Source organism: Balaenoptera borealis (assembly GCF_965194805.1).
Source record: "Balaenoptera borealis genome assembly, chromosome: 21".
NCBI lineage: Eukaryota > Metazoa > Chordata > Mammalia > Artiodactyla > Balaenopteridae > Balaenoptera > Balaenoptera borealis.
In genome coordinates, this window is record NC_138880.1 from 28,212,037 (window position 1) to 28,235,845 (window position 23,809).

Genomic DNA, 23,809 nt, shown 5'->3' on the forward strand with positions numbered 1-23,809 from the left:
GAGGTAGGGCTGAGGGCAGAACAAGGAGGTGAGGCACAACCCCACTGCCCATGTGGGTGACCAAGCCGGGAGGGAGGAGGGCGGCATGACTAGGTGGAGCACAGAGGATCTTAGGGCCGAGAAAATACCCAGTGTGATACTGTAATGGTGGATACATGTCACATCCATTTGCCCAAGCCCAGAGAATGGCCAATCCCAAGAGACAGCCCTCATGTAAACTGCAGACTCAGGGTAATGGTGGCGTGTCACTATAGGTCCATTGGTTGTAACAAGCGCACCATCTGGTGCGGGATGTTGATAATGGGGGCAGCTGTGCATGTATGCGGGGTGGGGGTGTGTGGGAAATCTCTGTACCTTCCACTCAATTTTGTTGTAAACCTAAAACTGCTCTAAAAAATGTCTACTTTTTAAAAAGTATCTGTATTTCTTTGGCACTTACTAGAGATACTTTTTAAAAAAGCCTTTCTTAGCTCTTTACACTTGGACCATTCTGATAGGGAGGGTATGAGTTTATATTCTAAGTAAATTTTTTTTTTTACCTGAGTAAACATCAAAGGTAATATCCTCCTTAATTTTTTCCCTTTTGGTTTTCTTACATACATAACCAGAGTGGCAATGTCAAGAAGAAAATCAGTTAGGTGGTATTTATGTCAGCCACACTAAGGGCAACAAAATAGTTAACTAAAAACTATGTTGTTGTTATAGGTTGAATCATGCACTCCCCCACGATATTCTGGATTCCTAATCCCAGCACCTCAGAATGTGACCTTATTTGGAAATAAGGTTACTGCAGACATAATTAGTTAAGATGAGATCATTAGACTGGGCCCTAGTCCCATATGACTGGTGTCCTTAGAAAGAGGGGAAATTTGGACACAGACACATTCTCACATGGAGAAAGCGGGGATGATGCTTCTATAAGCCAAGAAACTCCGAAGATTGCCAGCAAACCCACCAGAAGCTGGGAGAGGGGCCTGGAACACAGCTCTCCCTTACAGCCTCAGAAGGAACCAGTCCTGCCGACACCTCGATCTTGGACTTCCAGCCTCTAGAGCTGGGATAGAATAAATTTCTGTTGTTAAAGCCACCAGTTTGTGGTACTTGGTACAGCAGCCCTAGGAAACCAATATTGTTGATTGTTTGCTTGCTTGTTTGTTTTTTAAATTAGATGTACCATTTCAAAGGAAAATAACTGGAAAACAATAGGGGACTCGCACCTTCACAGCGGGGGACGGTGGAGCTCCAGACTACATTCCCATCCTGCAGGATGCAGGTGATGGACTCCGACCCCTGGGTTTTGACGAAGCCATCGTCACAGTGGAAAGAGACCGAACTCCCAAGCAGGAACCTGTCACCAAAACGCCGTCCATTTATGGGAATGCCAGGATCGTGACACTCGTTTTGACCAAATGCTGAAAAGAAAAAGAAAAAGGACTAGAATAAAAAATACTTCAATGTTAATTATGAGTATTAGAAGAAAACAAAACCACTTATAAAGCAATTTATTTTCCTAAATTTCAGTTATATCTTCATAGATAAACATATTCAATAAACAGAATATTGATGACTAGAGAGACAGAGAGAGAGAGATGGATAGAGAGACATCACTATCATCCACACAGCATTTCACAGTTTGAAAGCACTTTTTCACTAAGAAAAACAGAGAAGAGATACGTAGGTGATACAAAAGGTTTCTGGTTCTGACACATCTAGATTAGCATCCTGGGTCTTGTGTTTACTGCCTGCCCCTGGGCCGATTACTCTCGTGATCTGAGCCTGGTTATCTTTATTTACAGAATGAGGAATATGAAGCTTATATTCCAGAGTTGCAGCAATGTTAAATGAAATAATTCCTGTCAAATCATAAGCACAGCACCTAAGACAAGTAAGCAGTCAGTAAATTATAACTTATAACTCCTACTTAACATTATTATCTTACTTTATTCCCTCCACAATGCAATTTAAGCAGATGCTCTTAAATATAATCTCTAATGCAAATGAGGAATCTGAGGCAAAGAAAAGTTAGCCATCTTATCAAAATCCACTAAGTATATACAAGTGCAGGTGTACTAATCCATGGCTCCTGACCCCAAATGCCTCAGTCCTTTTTTACTATTCTATTTTGTTGCATGGAGGACACATGGGTGGATGGATGGATGGAAAACCAGAGAGAGAGAAGACCTGTGATCCAGTCCTCACTATAGGAGTGAGCAAGACACTAACCTAAACGGAGTGAGGTATTTTCTAGGTTCTCAGGATAATGCTATATAATTTTGCAAACTGTGATTATAAAACCCCTGGAGTATCAGCCTTGACATTGGGCTTCACACACGTGAGAACCAGGGGAAAAGTGGACACGGGGCAGGTGCGGGCACACTTACTGGTGTAGGTGATGTTGAAGCCTCTGCCGGTGGTAGAGTGATCCGACTGGAACTCCAGGCGAACGACGTGCCCACTGCTGGCCAGCTGGGAGGGCACCTCGTTGCCAGAGAAAGTGCCCAGCACGGTTATATCCGAAATCCCGTCATCTTTGACCGCAAGGAAGTCAAACTGAGGCTCCACATCGAAGTCATTAAAGATGAGGTGAATTCTGCTGCCAGGCTCAGAGATAATCAACCAGACGCAGTTCATGTTGTTACCATACTCCTCTGGATAATTTGGTGAGAGGATAATTCCTGATGATGCCGTAAAGTTGAAGAAACAGGAAACTGTGAAGACACAGGTAAATTTTCAAACAATTTTGCCCACATCCAAAGGACTGGCTACGTGCGAAGGACTTGGGGAAAATCCATACCTGCATTTACCTAGGATCATCCAACTGTTTTTAAATGGGTGATCCTGGACCATAACATTTTCTCTTTCCCAAGCTGTCAATAGAATACGTTCAATATATAGAACAACTAGAGCCTATACATAATAAAGTGCAAGCTTGATTCAAAAATGATCCTATCAAGTTGACTGAAACTTGTGGCAAATATTAAAATTTCTAGTTGCAACTTTCTGCCTTCAGAAGAGCAAATATTAATATGAAAAAGTATGCCTGTGTCATAAGAACAATTTCCAGAAAACAATATTGGTTCTAGTCAGTTTTCTATGATAACTTCTCATTTTAAATTTTGTGTTTGCCTTTAAAGTGCATTTTTTCAAATTAATTTTTTAATTATTTATAGGGTAACAATGATTAAATAATAACTTTGAAAATCAGACCGTGTCCTGGGTGGATAATATAAAAATCTCTTGGAATACTTACTTAATGTGTACTCAAAAATCAGTACTATATATTCATATATATATTTTATATACATATATATATATATAATATTTATATATATATGAATATGTATATAAAATATTTATATATATATGAAATTCATATATGTGAATATTTTATATATATTCTTCATTTTTTGGAGGGAACATCTGTTGGACTTATTTCTAGGGTGCGAATATGCTTATTATTCCACATAATTTCATATGTGTTCCCCAGTCATTGTTATATTTAGTTACAAAAAAATCCTGCTTTTTAATTCGCTATGAAGTCCTTCTCTTCTACTTGTTAAAACACTTATGAGGAAGCAGGCAGTTCTTCCATTGAAATGCAAAGTGACAGCACGGCCCATGCTCACAACTTGTCTTAAGTGTCACAGGACATTATTGGGTTGTAAAGAGCTCGGTCCTACTGATGGCTCAGTCTGGCATCAGCTCCTCTGGATGGAAGTGATGCTCTGTTAGGATCTTTCTAGTGGAAAGCTCTCAGTGAGTTTATCTATCTAGTAGTAAGAACATCACTGATTGGTTTTAAGTAAGTGAAGAAAGCATGAGAGCTAGTGTCTGAGAAGCCCTGGCTGTTTCTGGTCAATGTCATGCTCCCAAGCGATGCTGAGAGCTGCCCGCCCTGCTTCTCTCCCCCTCTCAAGGCAGCCTCGGAATAGAGCCGGGACCAGGCTCAGTACTCACATACACAGCTGGGCTTGTTGCCAGACCACTGGTTGTTCTGCTGACACGTGATAACTCTCTCCCCCACCAGCTCGAAGGCTGCCTGGCATTCGAAGGTGAGCGAGTCTCCGTGGAGAAAACTGCTGCCTGTCCGCTTCCCGTAGGCAGGGATTCCTGGGTCCCCACATCCTCCCTTCTCAATTTCTGAAAATGGGAAAGACAAATGAACCATTAAAAAGGTACACAATTAACATTTTTTAACAATTTTGAAAATGAACAGTGGTTTATTTTTGCATTGTTTCTATAAACAGTTTCAAAAGGATACTCAATTCATCTAACATTTATTTACAAAAGCCAGAAAAATGTGTACTTTAAATTTAAGAGAAAGGTATTTAACTTATTGTCTTTTAAGGGATACACAAGGCTACACAGGTGTTGACAATGCAAGTGTTACAATTAATACATGTTTCTTCCTGGTCTACATCCTTCCTGCATGTTATCTATAATTGCTACCATTAAAATGTAAACACCAATTTTGTTTTAATTGATGTTTTTTAATGTAAGCCATATAAGTAAGATAGTTCATTTCCTACTGAATATTTAAGTCTATATATCCATTTGAATATTCTTTCCCTTCAATTGATGTTAAAACTCATTTATGAAACAAAACAAATATATTCATGGTCTTCAGATGAAAAGAAAATATGTGGAATCAAGCCTCTTTTCATTATAACATGATTGTAATGAAATGTGGATACAAACACACCAAAATTATACATACATTTCAACTTTGCTCTGTCGTGTTAAAGACACAGAATGTATTAACTAAAATATGTTGTTCATTTATTCATACAAAAAATATCCTTTGAGGGCCAACTGTGAGTCAGGCTCTGTTCTACGTAAGGAGGTGAGCGGACAAACAAGACTAAATTCCCGCAGACATGGGGCTTACATTATATGGAGGGAAACAATAACAATTTTTGAGATAACGAAGGGTAGTTTGAAGCGAAATGAAGGAGGCTGAAGGGCTGGGTGGAGAAGGAAACAAGGCTGCTGTGCTGAGGACCTGTAGGGAGATGAGAGGGAAGAGGTGGTTTGCAGAGGAAGGGAGGGACTGGTCCAGAGCAGCCCGTGGGGTTTTTGTGGGAAGCAGATGTTGCAGGGTTTTCGGGTGATACATGATGTGATCCGATACATGATGTGATACAAGTTCAGAAGCCCCTCCGCAGGGCTGGGGAGCGGAGGCAGAAGAGTGAGTTTCCACAGTTCGGGCCGGTTTCTCTGGGCACGGCTCACAGAGGCGTGTCTCGGTCATCCTTCCCAGATTCTTCACAGGTTTGCACCTCATCATTTTTCACGACCAAGAGCAAATTCAAACGTCGGTTTTATTAGCAACCTAAACGCTTTCTGATCAAGTTCTCATTTTTTGGAATGTCTGTGGAAGTGACTGTGAGCTGAATTTCCGGGTGGTTTTCAGGTACGTGCCTGCCATGTGGGGAACCTATACGAGCCCAGAGATTGACCCAGAGATAGCTTATTCTCCTCAAGAGGAGAAACTTTACTTCCGAGCGTTCAGGAATTTCAAAGTGAAATCAGCTTGTAATATAATGGTGCTGAACCTTCAACATGTAGGATATTACCACTTCTGTTTTCTTAGCAAACTAGCAAATGAAACACAAAACAAAACCAGGTACTGTGTACAGACAGGTTCATCGCGTTCTCCTGATGGCTCAGGTATCAAATAAAGAAGACAACCCTAACAGTAACAGTTATACAGGAGCTCAAATGTTCCTGGATGCAGCACAGGCCCAAGAAAGCCTCAGAGAACACTCTTCCTTAAGGACAGGCCTTGGAGTTCAAGCTGAACTTGAGTTGAACAGAACTGGGAATGTATCTACTTGAATTTAACACTTGGGATGCCTTGAACCAAATTTCTTTGACTGAAATAAACAAAGGCAATTCAGACCAATGGCTTATAACAGAAAAGACCTTGCATTTGGTGTGGCCTGTCAGTTGGGTAAGGGGGCAGGAGTCCAGGGTCCTGACCAAAGACACAGCTTTGAGGGCAGGAACAGGAACACCAGACTTGGTTTTGAGATTCCCAGGCTCTGCTGGGCCACCAGGTGCAATTCAGTCTTGAAAAGTTTCCATTTTCACTCCCTCAGTTTACTGTTTTCTACCTCACAGGGCGACTGTGAGAGCTAAACTGTATAATTCACATTAGTCCCTGGCATATAGGGCTCAAAATATTAGCCACTACTATGATTATTAGCAAACCTTAGACTTCTAGACGTTTCTTTTTGCCTCTGTGATGCTAAAGTTCAAACTTTTTATAGTGAAATACATTATGGAATTTTGGGAAATACTGTTTTCTACATTAACTGAGTCAGGGAACTCCTGACTTTGCAGAGTGCTCTAAAATAAATTGGTTGTAGACACACAGGGTGGATGTGGACGAGGGTCTTTCTGCTTCCCATGCTGAGGGTCTAGAGCATCCAGTGGTCCTTCATCTCCACTAAAGATGCTGGTCTTCCCTGATGCAGATGCAAGGCCAGGGCTGGCTGAGCAGAACCTGTTGTCTGGCACGTCTGTTATTAGGAGTTCGGCATGGACTAGTGAGACATGTGTCAGTTATCAGTAGGTCCCATGTGCGAGCCGGACCTACTCAGCACCCACAGAATACGAACGTGTCCCCCAGTTAGGCCAGTGAAGCTTCATTCGGGCAGCTTTTTTGGACATTCTCCATTCGTGACCCCTACACACCAGCCCTAAGTAATTGTGACAAAATCCACACAGATTCAGATATTTCCCTTGGAGGTCACATTGCCTACACTTGAGAATCTGCATCTACCTCACGTGTTTTCTGAACAAGCAGAACAAGTAAAGTAAGAATAAGACTGGATTGACGTTGATACAGTAACTGCATCAAACTTCCTTCTATACGCAACAAAATGCAAGATGTCAAAGATGACCTTGACGTGCTTTCCTGGAAACAAACACCATCGTTTGTTATCAGTGAAAAGATTGAAGCCCCTAGAGGAAAAAAAAAGCTGGTCAAATATCTCTTCTAAATTATCACTAGAAATGGGATTTGATAATGAGGAGCCTAAAGAAAATATTAGGTTGTAATTATTTCCTCACTCCTCTGATGCTGCTTTTTTAGCAGTTGGGGATATTTGTACAGAAGTCTACTGAGGACTCAATGGAGTTCCTATTGGTGTGTTCTTCTTTGACAATGACCTTTAAAAGTACAAATTAATGTTATTTCATTTTCACTTTTTCATGTTGATTTTTTCTAAATTTTATGAAGTATTTATTTTTGAGTGTTATTTTTAGAATTGACTTAAACATTTATGTTACATTGACATTATATATTTAACATTTATCTCTAATACATTTGATTTTTATTTGATAGATTATACTATGCCTATAAATGTTTATATAATAAATGAGTAATTGGATTCACTACTTTGTAATGTATCTGAGCTCTTTCTTTTTTCCTGGCATATCAGTATTCATTGACATGTAAACCAAAATACTGAGATTGACAATTGAGTCTGCTATGGCAGAGAACTTATCAGCCGCATTTCTGAGAAAGGACATTAAAACTATTAAGGTGAGCCATATCCACTTGCCAATTATTTGACAATTTTTGATCCACAAAAGTCATTTAATTAAATCCAACCCTTAATCCAAAATGCCATAGCTGCTCTCTGATGTTTACCTCATGGTACAGAATACAGCTTCCCTGTAAGGCTGCCCGCTAACTGAGAACCATTATTGTTCCTCTTTTTGTACCATCTTTGCACCTGCCATGACCCGAACACACAGTAGAATTGGTGCAGATGAATGAACGCTGGTTTGAGTAATAACCAAGTTCCTCTGGACTCCTCTGCACAGCTAAATATCCTGGCTTGGTGTCCCTTATCCGACTCTGTCCACGTGACTTTTCCATGCATCGGGGACTCCCTGTTTCTGACTCTCACTTCTTCAACTTCTCCTCCACACTCCAGGGAATTGCCCTGCCTTCTCCAAACCCGCCCACAGGAGCGCACCTGGAGGTGGACCCACCTGCCAGGTGCCTGTGCATCGTAGAGACCATTCAGGTCAATCAGGGTACGTTTTCCACACACTTGACACCTCTTCGACCTCAGGGTCTCCCAACCCATCCAGGGCTCTCTCATTCCAGCGGCAGAGGCATCCTGAGTGTTCCAGGACACTTCATGCTTCCACGCTGGTCCTCCCGTCAAAGATACTACCCTCTCCCTTTTTATAATATCCCTCTTGGTTAAAGTCCCTTCAAATCCCCATAATCCAGATTACTTTTGCTCCCTACTCTAGGATTTACAGGTAGCTCTTCTGTAGAGGTTTAAGAACTAGTCACATCTGGACTGACTGAGATGTGGACCTGTCTGTCTATCCCATTACGCTGTTAATTTTTCCAGAATGATAAGCCTTATCTCTCTCTGGACTTCCTAGTACTTAAATAGTGCCCAAACAAAGTGGACACTTGGCACTGTCTTGTTATTTAAAAGGAACTTCTGAAATGTCTGCCCAGGCTTGGGTAGTTTTTAGCTGTAACATAGCATGTGTATGTTTTTAATTTTTTTTCCTCTATGAAGAGTTACTCACCGTTGCCCAATTGCTTAGTCTGTGACAGATACTTTTGAGCACCATTCACTGTTCTAGGTGTAGGTCTAACAAACAAGTGAGCAGACCAAGCAGCTGGTCTTGTGGAGCGTGTGGCTTAGGGCAGTCAGCAGAAAATACACAAATAGTCTAAAGTATGCCAGACAGGCACAAATGCACTGGAGAAAGAGAAAGCAGTTAGGAGGAAGTAGAGAGTAGTGAGAGGGTCTTTTCAGGTGGGACAGTCAGAGAAGGTCTCTGAAAAGTGAACCTGTGAGCAGAGACTTGAAGTGGGGGACAGTCAGATGGGTAAGGCAGAAGATCGTCCCACAGGCAGTGAGCAGGAGGTATCGCTCAGGGCTGAGTGAGGGGTGCTCCTGGCAGGCAGGAGGAAGAGCAAGAAGGCCACGAGCGATCATGTTCTGGTGATAAAGGGAGAGATGAGGAGGACACGAAAACACAGGACTGATTGAGGACCAGGCTATGCACAGTCTCTAGACTTTTATGCGGATTTTATTCTTCCATTGTGCTTTATTACAGTCATGCTGTAAGAGCTACAGAAACCAGATAATCTATCAAACTGTTTCCTAAATTATTGTGAAACATCGTCCCATAATAAAGATTGGAGAGAAGACACCTAAATTCCACCATAAGACAAGACTTACCTTAGGGTTATCAGCTGTATTGATTTTAGCTTCTCTGCTGCCAGGAACACCAATCCTAAGTTATTATGAAGATTTACCTTCTATTGACCCATTTATATATGCTTGGTGGGTAGCATGGACTACAGGAAGGGGTATCAGACTGAGAATATAGGTTCAATTCACAGATTTTTCACGTAATAACCAAGGGAACTTTATTATTCCCTTTGATTTTTTAAAAAATTGTGGAACATGCCTTATATGCGAGGGTACTAGGACCAGGAATGATTTATTATCTTCAGGAAGTCTACAGTCTAGTAATTTGAAGGGACTGTGATGGCTGACCATCACAGGGCACTTGGTGAGACATCTGTCTCATCGAAGATACTCGGAAGTGAATATTAAACATCAAATGTCCTTAAAATAAAAATAAACAGTCGAAGGGAAAATAGACTCTGAACTCTGACACACTCGCTGTCCAGCCCAGAGCTCTTACCCTGCAGGTCACGTAGGAATGGTTTGCACTGGCGCTGGAGGAGTTATGGTCACACGGCAGCCAGACTGGCTCCGGGGCAGCTCAGCCAAGGGCGGCATTTGGCAGGGAAGCCCAACTCAGGCACAGGCCAGGCAACTGGCCAGAGGCCAGGGGCTGCCATCGCCCACCCCGCACCCCGCCCCCGCTCCTTAATGAGGTGGTCTTCTCCGGACTCCTCTACTTTTCCATTTTAATTTCCATCCTCTTAACGAAGACCCAGCATTCCTGGCCCCCTGATTTCAGGAGGAAACAAGTCAAAAAGGAAAGGAAGAAGCCCTTCAACTTTAGAAATTCAATTGAAGTTGGTCCTTCAAGCATTAGCATAACAGAATGCAAGACCTGAGAATGTCTGAGATGCCTCTGTATTATTTTTGTCTTTCCTGTTGATCAGAAGCTTGGAGATTGAGAGATGAACTACTGCGTTTGTAGAGAATGAGGCATGCCTGATTCAAGCAAAGTTAAACAGACCCCTCTTTTGCCTGGGCCTCTGTCTTCTGTCTCCACCAGTGGTTCCCAAACTTGCCTACACATCAGAGTCACCCCGGGACCCCCACCCCTACCAATCACAAATTCCAGTATCTCCCAATGGGCCATTTAGCTACACTGATTGGGAGAGAAGGAAAGAAACAGATGTCAAACAGGGCAGTATGTAACTCAGGACTTGAGGCATTCCCTGGTTCGGGGGGGAAGGGATGAGAAGCTGTAGCTTTCATGATGAGGAACCTTGAACCCACTTAGGTGCAGAGCCTGGCAGGGGCTACTTTCTAGTGGACCACAAGGGTTTGAACAAAAGAACATCCAGAATTTAACCCCCTCTTCTCCCAACAAACACACATTTTCCTAGGCTGTGTCAGCATTGGAATGCAGATATAGAGATGACATCCCCCCCCTCAAAAATTACTGATTTAGACCATTCATAACCTCTGGTAATAAATATTCCATAAGTAAATATGTAACCATGTGTGCTATCAAAGGGAAAATTGGAGTAGTTTCCCAATAATGGTCCCTAATTTGGACTAAAACAAAGATTTGTATATAAAGAGAGACCCCAAAGTGGATTTATTGTATATGCCTATTTTAAAATAATCACACAGAAATGGTTCAATGTGTGCAATAAATCCACCAATAAATTAAACTAGTGCAAAAATAGCTAAGTAATCTCACAAGCTAAACTGTCCTCTTTTTCACAGGGCACAGTAAGAGTGTCATTAAATAGTATGAATTGTGTTTCATACGGTATCAGGATTGCATTTGGCTGCTAGTAACCAATAAGTTCAAGGAACTTTGGCTTAAATTAATGAGCATTTTATTTTCCTCATATAACAAGAATAATGGATGTAGGGAGTACAAAACAGACCAATGGGTCAGGTTAATAAGAACCCAGGCTCTTCATTTTTATTTTCCATCACCCTGAACGTGCTGGCTGACATCTTGAGGGTTGTGGTCTCATGGCCCAAAGTGGCTGCTGGATCTCAAGGTAGGAAGAAAGCAGAGACTCAAAGTCCCCCACAAGGGCAGCCAGTGGGGTTCTTTCTTTAAAAAAAAAAAAAAAAAAAACACTTTTCCAGAGGCCCTATCTAGCGACTTCTGCTACATCTCTTTGTGTCTTGCTGCTCATCTGACCATTTCTACCTCTGAAGGATCCTGGAAATGTAATATTAGCACTTCTTAGACTCTCTCATGGAGGAAGACAAAGGAAAATAGTGTTTTCTAAAGTGGCATCTGCATAGCCCATCCACAATATCTGCCGCAAAATTAGAAACTGAATTTAACTCCTGCCAAAAATACCATGTCAATGGAAACGCAAGCCCCTCTCAAACATAAAATCCTTTTTAATACGTTTGGCAATGTTAGCTGGTACGTTTAAGTATCTTGTTATTTTGTGTTCAGGAAAAAAGTACAAATACGTTTCTGTAAATTCTTTTGGGAATAAGTTGGGAGTTAAATAGCTAAAGGTAAATAAAAGGAAATGTTATTTTAGAAAAAATGTATTACCAGAACAATTGTCACAGAGGTAGAAAAATAACAGATTAGGTAAAAAATAAGAAAATGCCTGAGAGTATCATGAATCAAAGCCATTTTATGATTCTTCATTCTTTCTTAATTCTGCTGTAAAGATCAGGTAGGTGTGAGGTATCTTTTGCTGGACTAGATGACAATTTACGAGGACTCTTCAACTTGCTGACTTCCGATTGATTTGTACTGTCACGGCTGGAAACCACATTTGGATGGCCAGTCATAAAGAAGAGAAAGAGGTGCATAATCAAGCAAAAAAGAAGTGGATTTTAATTTTAGAAACTAGGGAGCCTGTTAATAAATTATTTGCTCTGTTAGCTTTTTTTTTTTCCTAAGGAGGCATTAACTGTACCAGAATGAAGCTATCATTTTTGATAGCATTTCACACGCTCTTAGTTAGCAGCCCTAGAACATCAACTCACTGTTTCCTCCAAGTGTTTTACAGCCAGTTTTTCTCACAGATAGGAAGTCACACTGCTTAGAGATGACTATCCTATATTTGCTTTACTGAGACAGATATTGTATGTTTACTTTCTCTACTAAGTGTTACTAAATAACATTTACTATATAAAACTAAAGATAAACATTCTGGATTTACTGTATCTGCTAAGACAGATGTCTTGTGCCTACTTTACAGAGATTATTTTTGGACTGAAATGGGCATTTAGCTATGCATAATTTAAACATTTTTCTAGGCTAATTTTGTCAACTTTGCTCTACAATTAGGCACAACATTTGGGCACTTGATTATCCAATTATCTGTGCATTTAGAGCGAGCCCAAAATTGCTTCTGGAAAAGCATCTTGGCTTTGCCCACAGTACTTCATTAGGTCACCTCTAAAGAGTTGGCATCACATCTACTCAGTCATGTGCTCTTGTTAAGCATTTCGTCTTACACGATAATGTCATTTTATCCAAGCATATGGCTCTGTCCTAATTTGGCAACACAGGATATCTGCATAGCAAGTACTTATCTGGGAATACAATATTGAATTAACTGCTAATCAATTATTATTCAGAGATGCTATGGACAGAATTTTGTCTCCTCATAACTCATACCCTGAAACTCTAAGCCCCAACACGGCTACATTTGGAGGTAGGGTCTTTAGGGAGGTAACTAAGGTTAAATGAGGTCATAGTGACTGGGCTCTAATCCAGTAGGACTGATGTTCCTTTAAGAAGAGGCACCAGGGATTTGCACACAGCCAGAAGACAGTCACACACAAGCCAAGAAGAGAGGTCTCAGGAGAAATCAAACTGGCAGCATTTGGATCTTGGACATCCGGTCTCCAGAAATGTGAGCAAATAAATTGTTGTTGTTTCAGCCACCCAGTCTGTGGTACTTTGTTCTGCCAGCTCCAGCAAACTAATTCAATTTAAATGAAAGACACACTACTTATGGAAAACTGCATGAAGCTATGCCCATGAAGTCAGTTTACTCTTCTAGAATAGGTTAAGTCTTTCATTAGGTCAAGACGGGGCCACTTTCACATTCCCTTGACATACTTTTTCTTACTGACTTAAACTTCAGAATCATGCCACTGGCATATATCGAGAGCTGTTGAAAGAGTCTATTGCTCTTTATTCCTGTTGATATATACTTCTTTAAAATACTACTGAGAATACTGTTTACATTTTACTGAAATATTATTTCTATGAAGCCCAAAGGGAAACGTTATTCTCTGATGTTAGCAGTATATAATTATTGGGAAACTGGTTTATTTTTATTCTATCAACTTTATGATTATGTGAAGAAAAGAAGACACTGATGAGGAAAGATGGTAGGGATAATGGTGGGAATTGAGTATCTAGAGCATCAAAGTTCATGGTGATGACGAGGTCTTCTACAGGACCACGGGAGTGACTGACCAAGATGCTAGCTATCTGGAGGCTGTAGTATCTCTGCTCCTTTCTGCTCTGTGAAGGGCTCATGCTTGGTCTTTAACTTTCTCATTTTTTAAGTGGGAAGCTTTTCCTGGATGAGTAATTTGCTAAAAGGAAGTGTGGGAAGAGGTGCTGGTGCTTAAAGTTGGGTAAAAGGAACCTGCATTTGGTCTGTTGTTTGTAACACTTTCACCAATATTCAGCCTAGAGGGTCACGGGCCATTAATCATGAGAAAGTGAAGATGGTTCACAGTCCTGTTGCTCAAATGGTCAACTCCATGTTGAGAAGCAGAAGTGCGTCTGTTTTCCTGCGAAGCATCACGAAGCCTGGGGGTTTGTCACAGCTACGAAGGGGCTACATTTCTCCCAATTTCTCCTCTAGGCTCTCACACTAAAAGTACGTAGTTGATGAGGATGACATACATGTATGTTTCCCTGCTCAGAATTCCTGGTTCTCTACCCTGTGATGCCACTTAGAGAAGGTCCTGCAGCCTGCCCATATATCCTGACCCTTCAGCTCTAATCAGCTGTTATCGGTTTGCCCTCGTACCTGCAGATTCAATCAACCACAGATGAAAAATATTCAGTAAAAAAAATTCCAGAAAGTTCCAAAAAGAAAAACTTGAATTTGCTGCACACCATCAACTATTACATAGCATTATAAGTAATCTAGAGACAATTAAAATATGCAGAAGGATGTGCGGATGTGCATTTTATGTAAATACTATGCCACTTCATATAAGGGACTTGAGCATCCTCCAATTTTGGCATCCTCAAGGTGAGGGAGTCCTGGAACCAATCCCCTGAGGATACTGAGGGTCAACTGTGCAAACTCCTTTGGAGAGAAACACAGAGCCCCACACCTTCCTGCTGGTCTCCCTGACTTGGTCCTCCTCTTCACTGAGTGTTTCCATCCTCAGCTTACACTGCTCTTTCAGGTTATAGATGGTTCCATCAAAGATGGAATAACTCCCTCTTTTCCTTCACATTTCTCATTTTCCTTGTTACTTAGTTCGGTTCAGAGACGAATTGTGAGCAGAGAAATGTTATTCCTCTACCTTTAGTCAGAAGCCTGCTCTATTATTTTCATAGATTTGGAAGAATTCACTTTGGCATGATTTTATATTGAGAGGTTTAGGTGAAGGCCACATTATTATAATTTTCTCATTGTTTTTATCAAGGGTATACTGTGCTCAAAACATTTATAATAAGCATTCCAGAAGTTCAGTTTATTTCTCAGAACTATCTCTAATGCCATTTCCTTCCACATTTCCCCATATTACTTTATATTTCTCAAAGATGTTGATGAATATTTAAAAGTATCTGCAAGATTTCTTCTCCTGTTTTGAATTAAAGGGAATTCTACAACTACTTTTAAATACACTATTTTTACTGATGAAGATTCTCATTTCAGTTTTGGCACCAACAGGCTCTAAAACCCAAACCACTTTATTTCACCTTACTAATAAACAAAATGGGATGGGACTAGATAATTGCTGGCATCCCTTCCAGTTTTGTATTTTTATGACATCCTGAACTCTTAGGTGTAGAACCTACCAACAAAACTATGAACCATCAATCTTCATTTTCCCATGATTCATAATTTTTACTAAAAATACTGTTTTAGGACTATCCCAAAGAACTGACACAGTCCATTTATGATGGATACTGTCACCCAGCCTCCTAAACCCCAAGATACACCACACACAAATGTGTTTATAGTTCTGGTTGAATTCCCGAATATTCTGCACTGCCCCAGGGCTTTGCTGTTCACTGCCCACAATCTTCCATCACCACTGCTGTCATTTGAATTATTTCTCTGCTCCCCATTCTGCCTCCTCATCCCACTTTTGATGCTGCAGCCAAAATAATCTTTCTAAACCCCAGATCTCATTATGGCCCTACCCTGCTTGAAATGCCTCTGGTGATCCCCTTCCTTCTTAATCCAAATGCTTTCACCTGAGTTAGAAAGCCCGACATCACTAACTCCCCTGGGTCATCTTTCACTGCCCCGTCCTTGCGATCACAATCCAGGCTACTGCAACTTCCTTTAGTACCTGACAGTATCTCCTCCTTTCAGCCTTCATGCCTGCTGTAAACATTTTGTCTACTCTTGTCTTTCATCTGATCCATTCAATCCACTGTCCACATTCTAACTTCAACTGCACTTGCTCTGGGATAGCCTAGATCCCATGCTCTGCCTTCACCTGTCTCTTCTCTGTTGTAAGACTTGTCACTGTGCATTTATCTTTCATGCTTTACTGTAAGCTCTTGGAGGGTTTATTTTATTGACTTCTAAATTTGCTCTACCTAGTTAAGTGACCTACACACAGCAGATGCCCTTCAAGATTAGTTTTAATGAATGCGCCACAGAGTTTTGTATTTATATATGCATTGAAAATCTATGTTTGCTACCCATCACACTTATGATGCACTGACTCATTCTTGAAATGTTTATCCAACTCCTAATTCACCTAGGATCCAAGGTGGGGTAGATGGATTTAGGAAAAAGGTGTACCTTTTATCATCTGAAAAGGGAAAAAAAATTCTATTAAAAATAATAATGGTGTACTTTATGAATAAGTAAAAATTGTGTTTATAAAAAATGTTTTAATTACTCTGGAGAATTTAATGAAGCCCAATCACTTCTTAGCTCTTGTTGTAGGCTGAGATCTAGGGAAACTGAAAAATATAGAAGTAATCGATGGAAAATGAAAATACATTTTCTTTACTGATAAAATGCCTCTATTTTGTTTGAAAATGTTTTCATGATAATGAGTTAAAATAATATTTTGCCAAATAAGAATTTGGGTTGGATACAATATTTAATTCTCAGCCCTAAAAATGATTGGCCACTAGCATCAAGGACTTACTATACTTGTAAACTCTTTTTTAATATAAATGTTCTTTAGCTGTACTTCAGGAAATCAGTATTTTTTTTAAATAACAGAGGGTAAACTACTACCAGAGAAACAGAGAAAGCAACTCTTAAATTATAAATCAGTTAGTGTAGAACTATGGTGGATTTCCAAACATCCATTTCCATTTAGAGAAGTATCTGTTGTCCACTTGAATTTCAAAAAGTCTGAAAAGAAGGTAGGATGAGACAAAATATAATTATCCCATCAGAAACATCAGCATGTTTGTTTGGTTTGCTTTGTATAACCAACTGCGGGCTGTCGCAATTGATATGCTGGAAACTGCCCGGGGAGACTGCCCGTTTCCACTGTCAGCAGCAAGCTTGGGCAAGGCTGTGTGTGGGACAGCTGGAAATTCAGGACAGGCATCGCTGACCATCCTTTGGTCTCTGGGGTCTGTGTCCACACACAGTTGAGAGACTCACCAACAGCTTTAGCAGGCTCTTTCGCTTCCATCCCAAAGGTACTCAGGGAAGTTCTTTATAAAAATGTACTCAATGATTAAAACTGAATCCTAAAATTATATTCACTCACAGTCATACATACAGACAGCATTTCTATAAATTTCAGTAGATAATATTGGATTACATGAGCTAATATCCCTGCCTTTTAGTGAGAATGATTTATTAAAAGTAAACTTTTAAAACATACCATGTTCTGGACCAGTTGCTGTGCATTGTCTCACTAAACTACTCCTGACAAGGTGATACCAGTTCTGTCTGACATGTGAAATACACTAATAATGTATTATTTGTATTATTTGATCTTCCAAATTATCACAAAATTGACTGGGAGTGATGTCATCAAGATAGTGACATAGGTCCTTCCTGACTTACTCCCCCCGCCCACAAGAAGACCAGCTAGCAACCATCCACAGACAAGATACCACTGTGAAAATCCCAGAACACAGGGGTGAGGTGGAAGCAGCCCCTGGACCATCCCCAGACTGAGAGGAACTGCATTTTTTCACAGAAATAGAAAAAACAAATCCTAAAACTTGAATGGAGCCACAAAAGACCCCTAGCCAAAGCAATCTTGAAGATGAACAATGCTGGAGGCATCACACTTCCTGATTTCAAACTATACTACAAAGTTACAGCAAACAAAACAGGAAGGCACTGTCATAAAAGCAGAAATATAGACCCATGGAAGAGAGGAGAGAGCCCAGAAAGAAACCCACTCATACACAGTCAACTAATACTTGACAAAGGAGCCAAGAATACTCAATGAGAAAATGATAGTCTCTTCAATAAATGGTGCTGGGAAAACCGGATATCTACCTGCAAAAGAAGGCAACTGGACCCCTTACACCACCCACAAAAACTAACTTCAAATGTGTTAACATCTTAAACATAAGACCTGAAGGCATAAAATCCTTAGAAGAAAACACAGGGAAAAAGTTCCTTGCCATTGGTCTTGGCAATGATTTTTTTGGTGTGATACCCAAAACACAAGCAACAAAAGCAAAAATCAACAAGTGGGATGACTTCTGCACAGCAAAAGAAACCATTAAGAAAGTGAAAAGGTAACCCATGAAAAGAGAGATAATATTTGCAAACCATCTATCTGATAAGGAGTTAACATCCAAAAAATATAAGAAACTTATACAAATAAGATAAATAAAATATTCCTTTAAACTCCATATGGTTTCTCACAGGATTAAAATTAATTAACTTCTTCAGAACCCACATTGCTCCAGCTATTCAGGTAATATTTCTTTAAATGTGTTAGAAACATTTCGATTTTAGAAAACTAAAGCTGTTCTCTCTCATAAGCTCAGATCAAACCTTTTACAGATTATGTAAGGTCTGAACACAGCTTCTTAGACTTTGACGCTTGTGATAAAAGAAACTTTGCAGAGCTTGTATGTGCACCTTTTTCTCATTTGCTACTTGACTGTATCTCTAACCTGAATTTGGGATTAAAAAAACAAAACCCAGAATAGATAATGGATGGCTACCAGATGACCGTTGTGCAGTGGTAGTTATTAACCCAAGGACAGCTCTCAAGATCAGTAAATGTTCCTATTTCTGGCTGAGCGAAGAGCTGCTGGAAATATAGTTTTTTTTGTGCAAATGTCCACACAGCACCTGCTCTTAGATTAATTCTCATTTTTCTGGGGCTCTGACTCAGGAATCTCTAAAATATTTGATTTCCTTCCATCACCTTTAGAAAACAAGACTGCAGCATATGAATGGCCATCAACCAATCATGCCCTTTGCAGATGGTGCCTGGGCTTCTCCCCACTGGTGGGCAGGCGTACACTCCCTGCATTTCAGACCACCGTGTGGACATAGCATAACCAGGCACCTGGAGAGAACTGAAGTCTCCCATGACTATCTCCTCTCCATCACAACCAACAACATGACCCCAAAAAGTAGCAGATTGCTATTACAGTGGCCTGTGCTTGTTAAAATTATGTGTAATCATGCTTAATTATGGTGTTCAGGGGAAATTCTGTTGTGTGCATAAAATACTGTATTTGCTTTTCAGGAAAATGTGCTTTGTTTGGCTAAAACAAAAATGAGATGCTCTCAAAGATGTTATCAACAGCTAAGATGAGTCAGGAATGATGTTGCTCTGTTTCTCTTTCCCCTCGGGGCCCCCATCCTGAATTACAGGATCCTAGAAATCCAGAAGACACATAACCACAGACATGAACTCTTCTAGCTCTTCCTCTCTTGTCTCACAGAAGCTACTGGACTATCAGTTCCCAAACTCTGGGTCAGTACCGTCCAAACTAAGGGACAGGGCCTCAGAGAGCACTTATGGGGAAAATGACGATTTTATTCAGGATACTGATCAGGGACTCTAGGAGAGCCACATTTGCTTGGCCAAATTCTCTGATCTCCCTGCTGACCCAGGACCCTGGTTTGAGACCTAAAAGCTGACTTTGAGCTGGAGATTGAGATCCAGTAGTGCTGCCTGTCTCAGTGCAGAGGGTTGGCCCTGCAGCCTGCAACATCATGGGGTCCTGCCTTCTCCTGATGTTACTTCATGAGAGCAAGAGAAACTCGCATCAAAATCACCAGGCACCAGCAGGTTCTCCACAAAACTGTCAAGGTTATCAAAAACAAAGAAAGTCTGAGAAACGGTTACAGCCTAAGGAGGCATGTTGAGTAAATGTAACCTTGGATCTTGAATGGGATCCTGGAACAGAAAGAGGCCGCTAGGTAAAAACTACGGAAATCTGAATGAAGTGCGGACTTCAGTTAATAACGTCTCAATGTGACAAATGCAGCATACTACAATATAAGGCTCTAACGAGGGGAGAAATTGTGTGTGGGGTATATGGGAACTCTACTATCCTTGAAACTTTTCACTAAATCTAAAACTGTTCTAAAATTTTAAAATACATATTTTGAAGCAAACACATATAAGCATTATTAAAAATGTGCCCCTACTATTTTGGTTGAAAAGCTAGCCAAAGGCTGAAATTTGGGACCTCCCTCTATCCCGTTGTCATGCTTTCAATTATACTTTTAGGCATAGGTCATAGAGTATTAACAGTCTAAACTTCCTAATACAGCCACCATCATGTTCATGGGTTGAAAAGATTCTTTAAAAACAACTAAAGATATTACACATTTGCACACCGATATATAATTGATAAGTAAAATGCTTTCCATGATTGAGAATAATCGCTGATATTTCCTGATTCTTGTTGTCCCATTGTCTAATAATCAGGTTTTATGTTACATTAAAAAGACTGACACTGCATATTGATAGTGTTCTTCTGGGCTGTTCATTTAAAAACCTGTGTGAACTTTTATTGTGGTGGTGGTCTTTTTACTACAATATTTGAAAACAATAAAACTGTATTTGGTTGGCTCTATGTTCATTTTCAGGGTGGAATAATGAAACATATTTTTAAGAATTTACGGAATGAGTAGGGTTTTCTGGCTGTTGTTGTTAAAGTGATAATGCAAGGTATTGAAAAGCTAACTAGAGGAAAATGCATCACTATAAGAAGTCTATAATGGTCTTTAGAGACTGGATCCAGTGACTGGCCAGGAACTTTCCAGAGGGTAATGGGTGGATATATGGTGGGAAGGCCTCTCTGGAGGGCTCCTGAGGAAGTCACACAAGTAATGTGATTTCTGTCACCACAGTTCTTCCTCTTCTAGAGATTCATATAAATAGAATCATGCATTACCTACATTTTTGTGTCTGGCTTCTTTCACTTAGCATAATGATTTTGGGATTCATTCACGCTGTCTTGGATATCAGTAGTTGCAATTTTTTATTGCTGAATAGTACTCCATTGTATGAATATACCACATGTGTTTATCTGATTAACAGCTGACGGACCTTTGCGCTGCTTCCAGTTTGAGCTGTCCCCATTTCCTATGAATCAAGTGTTATGAACATTGAAGCACAAATCTTGTGTGGACATGTGTTTTCCTTTCTCCTGGGGGGACACTTAGGAGTGAAGTTGGTAGGTCACGTAATAAACATATGCTTCTCCCAGACTCCTTGTCTCTCCTCACCACTTAGATAATAGAGGATCATCTCCACTAGTGCCACGGACCAGCCCTTTTGTTTAAATCAACTGATTCAGACCCAGAAAGAAACAAACACCTAAATTACTTAACTATTTTCAGATACTTACAAAATCAGGAAAATCATCTCATGCTACCACTTAAAAAGGCAGATTCTCCAATGGTCTTTGAGAAAATAAAATTATAATTTGCTTCTTTTTAAAAAGTAAATTCTTTTTTTTAATATACTCAAATTCTTCAACTACAAATAGGGATGCACACACTTCAGTATAGGGAATTAATTTTCGTGCAAGGGCAAATTGTAAATATATCACAATTTAAATAAAATTTATTGTATTTGTTTTAAAAAGGCAGTTTTGCCTAGTTTAGTCTATTTATGCAGAATGCAATTTGCTGAGATTAAAAGTTTGGGAAACTCTTGAATAGTTGGCCACGGTGCCTATTACTGCATTCACTGAGAGTACATCAAGGAAAAACATACTATCAAAAAGTCACATACCTAGTTTGTGTTTACATTCACAGTTGTATATGAATATGTGTACCTTTGTGATTCTGCCATAGGTCATGCAGAGAGGAAAAAAGGTAAAAAGATTCTTTTGCTGTTGTTCTTGTAGTTTTTATAATTACACTTAGTGATGGAATAAAGATGATACCTAAAATACCACACGAATATAATAATTTGGACACAAAATGATTCTCATCACTGATAAAAAGAAGAATTTATGTGTTCTTGTGATATAAAATGACATCACTTCCTTTGCCATTCCTATTAGGACGGAATGGTTCATATTAGTCAAAAAATAGAAAATAAATACATTAAAAAAAATCTGTCATCTGCCATTCAAATAACAGTAGCATAAAGGAAGGTGCCTGTTGCCGTAAACTCCCAGGAAGACGCGCTGCCCTGACAGTGACAAGGGTAGACTTCCTGCGTCATAAATGCCTTTGGTGGTAATAATTACAGTTAAGTGTTGAAAATGCCCTGTCCTGCAGGGGGGAGCAGCGAGCTTCCATTTTCCTGTTGTTCCTGTAGTTGTTCAGCACTTCTGCCCTCAAAACACTGAAGAAAACTGACTGGATTCAGCTGCTCTCTTTCTGTCTTTCTGTCTAAAAGATGTACATGTAACCAAGGTAAGACCACAGCACCTGCATACGTGCACTTGTAACAATGAGTTTGGATCACTATGATCTATTATATTGAACTGGCCAAAGAAAACCCAGAAGATTTAGCATCTAGAGACCAACAGTGGTGAGTAATGGAATCTGCACTGTGCTGGCCACTCAGAACAAAAGGAATTTTACCTCCAGTAGAACTGAGTCACTACCAACCTCACACTTGGGTCTATATAGGATAAGAAACAGTAAACTGGAACTGCTCTGAAAATATCTTTAATAATTTGTGAAAAAATAAAGAATCAAAGCAGGTTATTGCATGAAACTAAAATTAATTGACATTTTCAAATTTTGTATTTTCCTGTCTCTCACAGTTTCCATTAAATAACAGTGAATATAAGGGCAGGGCATTTGCTGCTTCTAGAAAGTTGATGCCTCTACTATATCTAGGATTTTATTCTCTGTGAGGTTCACACTGCTCCCAAGAATTCCATCCCACAAGTCACAAGACTTAAATGATTTCTTCATCATCTTTTTTAATATGAGAAGCTATTCTGTCCTGTAGATTAAACATCACATGGTCAACAGCAGACTCGTAGATATTTGAGAACATCCCTTGACTGCTCTGACTCACTTTAATGAGGATGATCACTTTTAAAGTCAATCAATGGAGAGGTAAGCTTGGCATGCATCCCTACTGGCTCTCCCAGACAATTCCTACATCTCATTCTTCAATGTCACTTGAAGTGACTTCTCCTTATTAAACAACAGGACAGATGATGACACAATGCAAAATTACACTGTTTTTTTTCCTTGTCTCTGCCTATTTCAAGGTGAGACACTCTACTCAGTTTTTTAAAAATGTATAAACTTACATTCTTTTTTAAATGGTAGAAACACTACCTCAGCTGCCCGCACTAAGCTTTGCAGTTCACATAAATAGGGCCTGATACCCGGTAGCTGGTGTGAAGCTCCATTTACTGGTCTGTTACTAGTTATGTTACCTTGGAAACACTGGGTAAACTTAACAAAAAATGCTCAGACTTTACTGTGCTTTGAAAATTTAAGGCCACCATACTTCATTCCAAATCATAAAATGCCACAAATAAAATTGGACAGAAAAACAAGCTGAATACTCAAAAATGAAGACAAAAACAGTCTCACTTTCTTTAAAGCCAAAGTTACTAATAAGTAGATGACCCAGTGCCCTATTTAGTAATAATTAGAAGCAATCGTAAAAATTAAGTATTGCTAATAATATTTAACTATTCATCAACTCCTACATATATTTTTGAAAAACTTAAAAATGAAGACTTCTGTAGTCAAATGGTCAAAATGTTTAATAAAGATGAAAGGAAAAGAAATGACAGTACTAATTGACTTTTTTTTTTTAAGATAAACTTTTTTTTTTAATTATTAGCACCTTTAATTATTATTTATTTATTTATTTAATTTTTTTTTTGGCTGTGTTGGGTCTTCGTTTCTGTGCGAGGGCTTCCTCTAGTTGCGGCAAGCGGGGGCCACTCTTCATCGTGGTGCGCGGGCCTCTCACTATCGCGGCCTCTCTCGTTGCGGAGCACAGGCTCCAGACGCGCAGGCTCAGTAATTGTGGCTCACGGGCCCAGTCGCTCCGCG

The 23,809-nt window shown here is 39.9% G+C and overlaps 1 protein-coding gene across 1 annotated transcript in view; it reads right to left on the bottom strand.

The window, feature by feature from the left end:
* CSMD1 (CUB and Sushi multiple domains 1) overlaps positions 1–23,809 on the bottom strand; it is a 1,790,960-nt gene that overhangs the window by 339,474 nt on the left and 1,427,677 nt on the right. The window contains exons 13-15 of the mRNA XM_082374695.1: positions 3,958–4,140; positions 2,382–2,708; positions 1,218–1,412 (exon numbers count right to left, since the gene is read on the bottom strand). Coding sequence (XP_082230821.1) covers positions 1,218–1,412; positions 2,382–2,708; positions 3,958–4,140 — 705 coding nt within the window. The remainder of the gene's footprint in view (positions 1–1,217; positions 1,413–2,381; positions 2,709–3,957; positions 4,141–23,809) is intronic.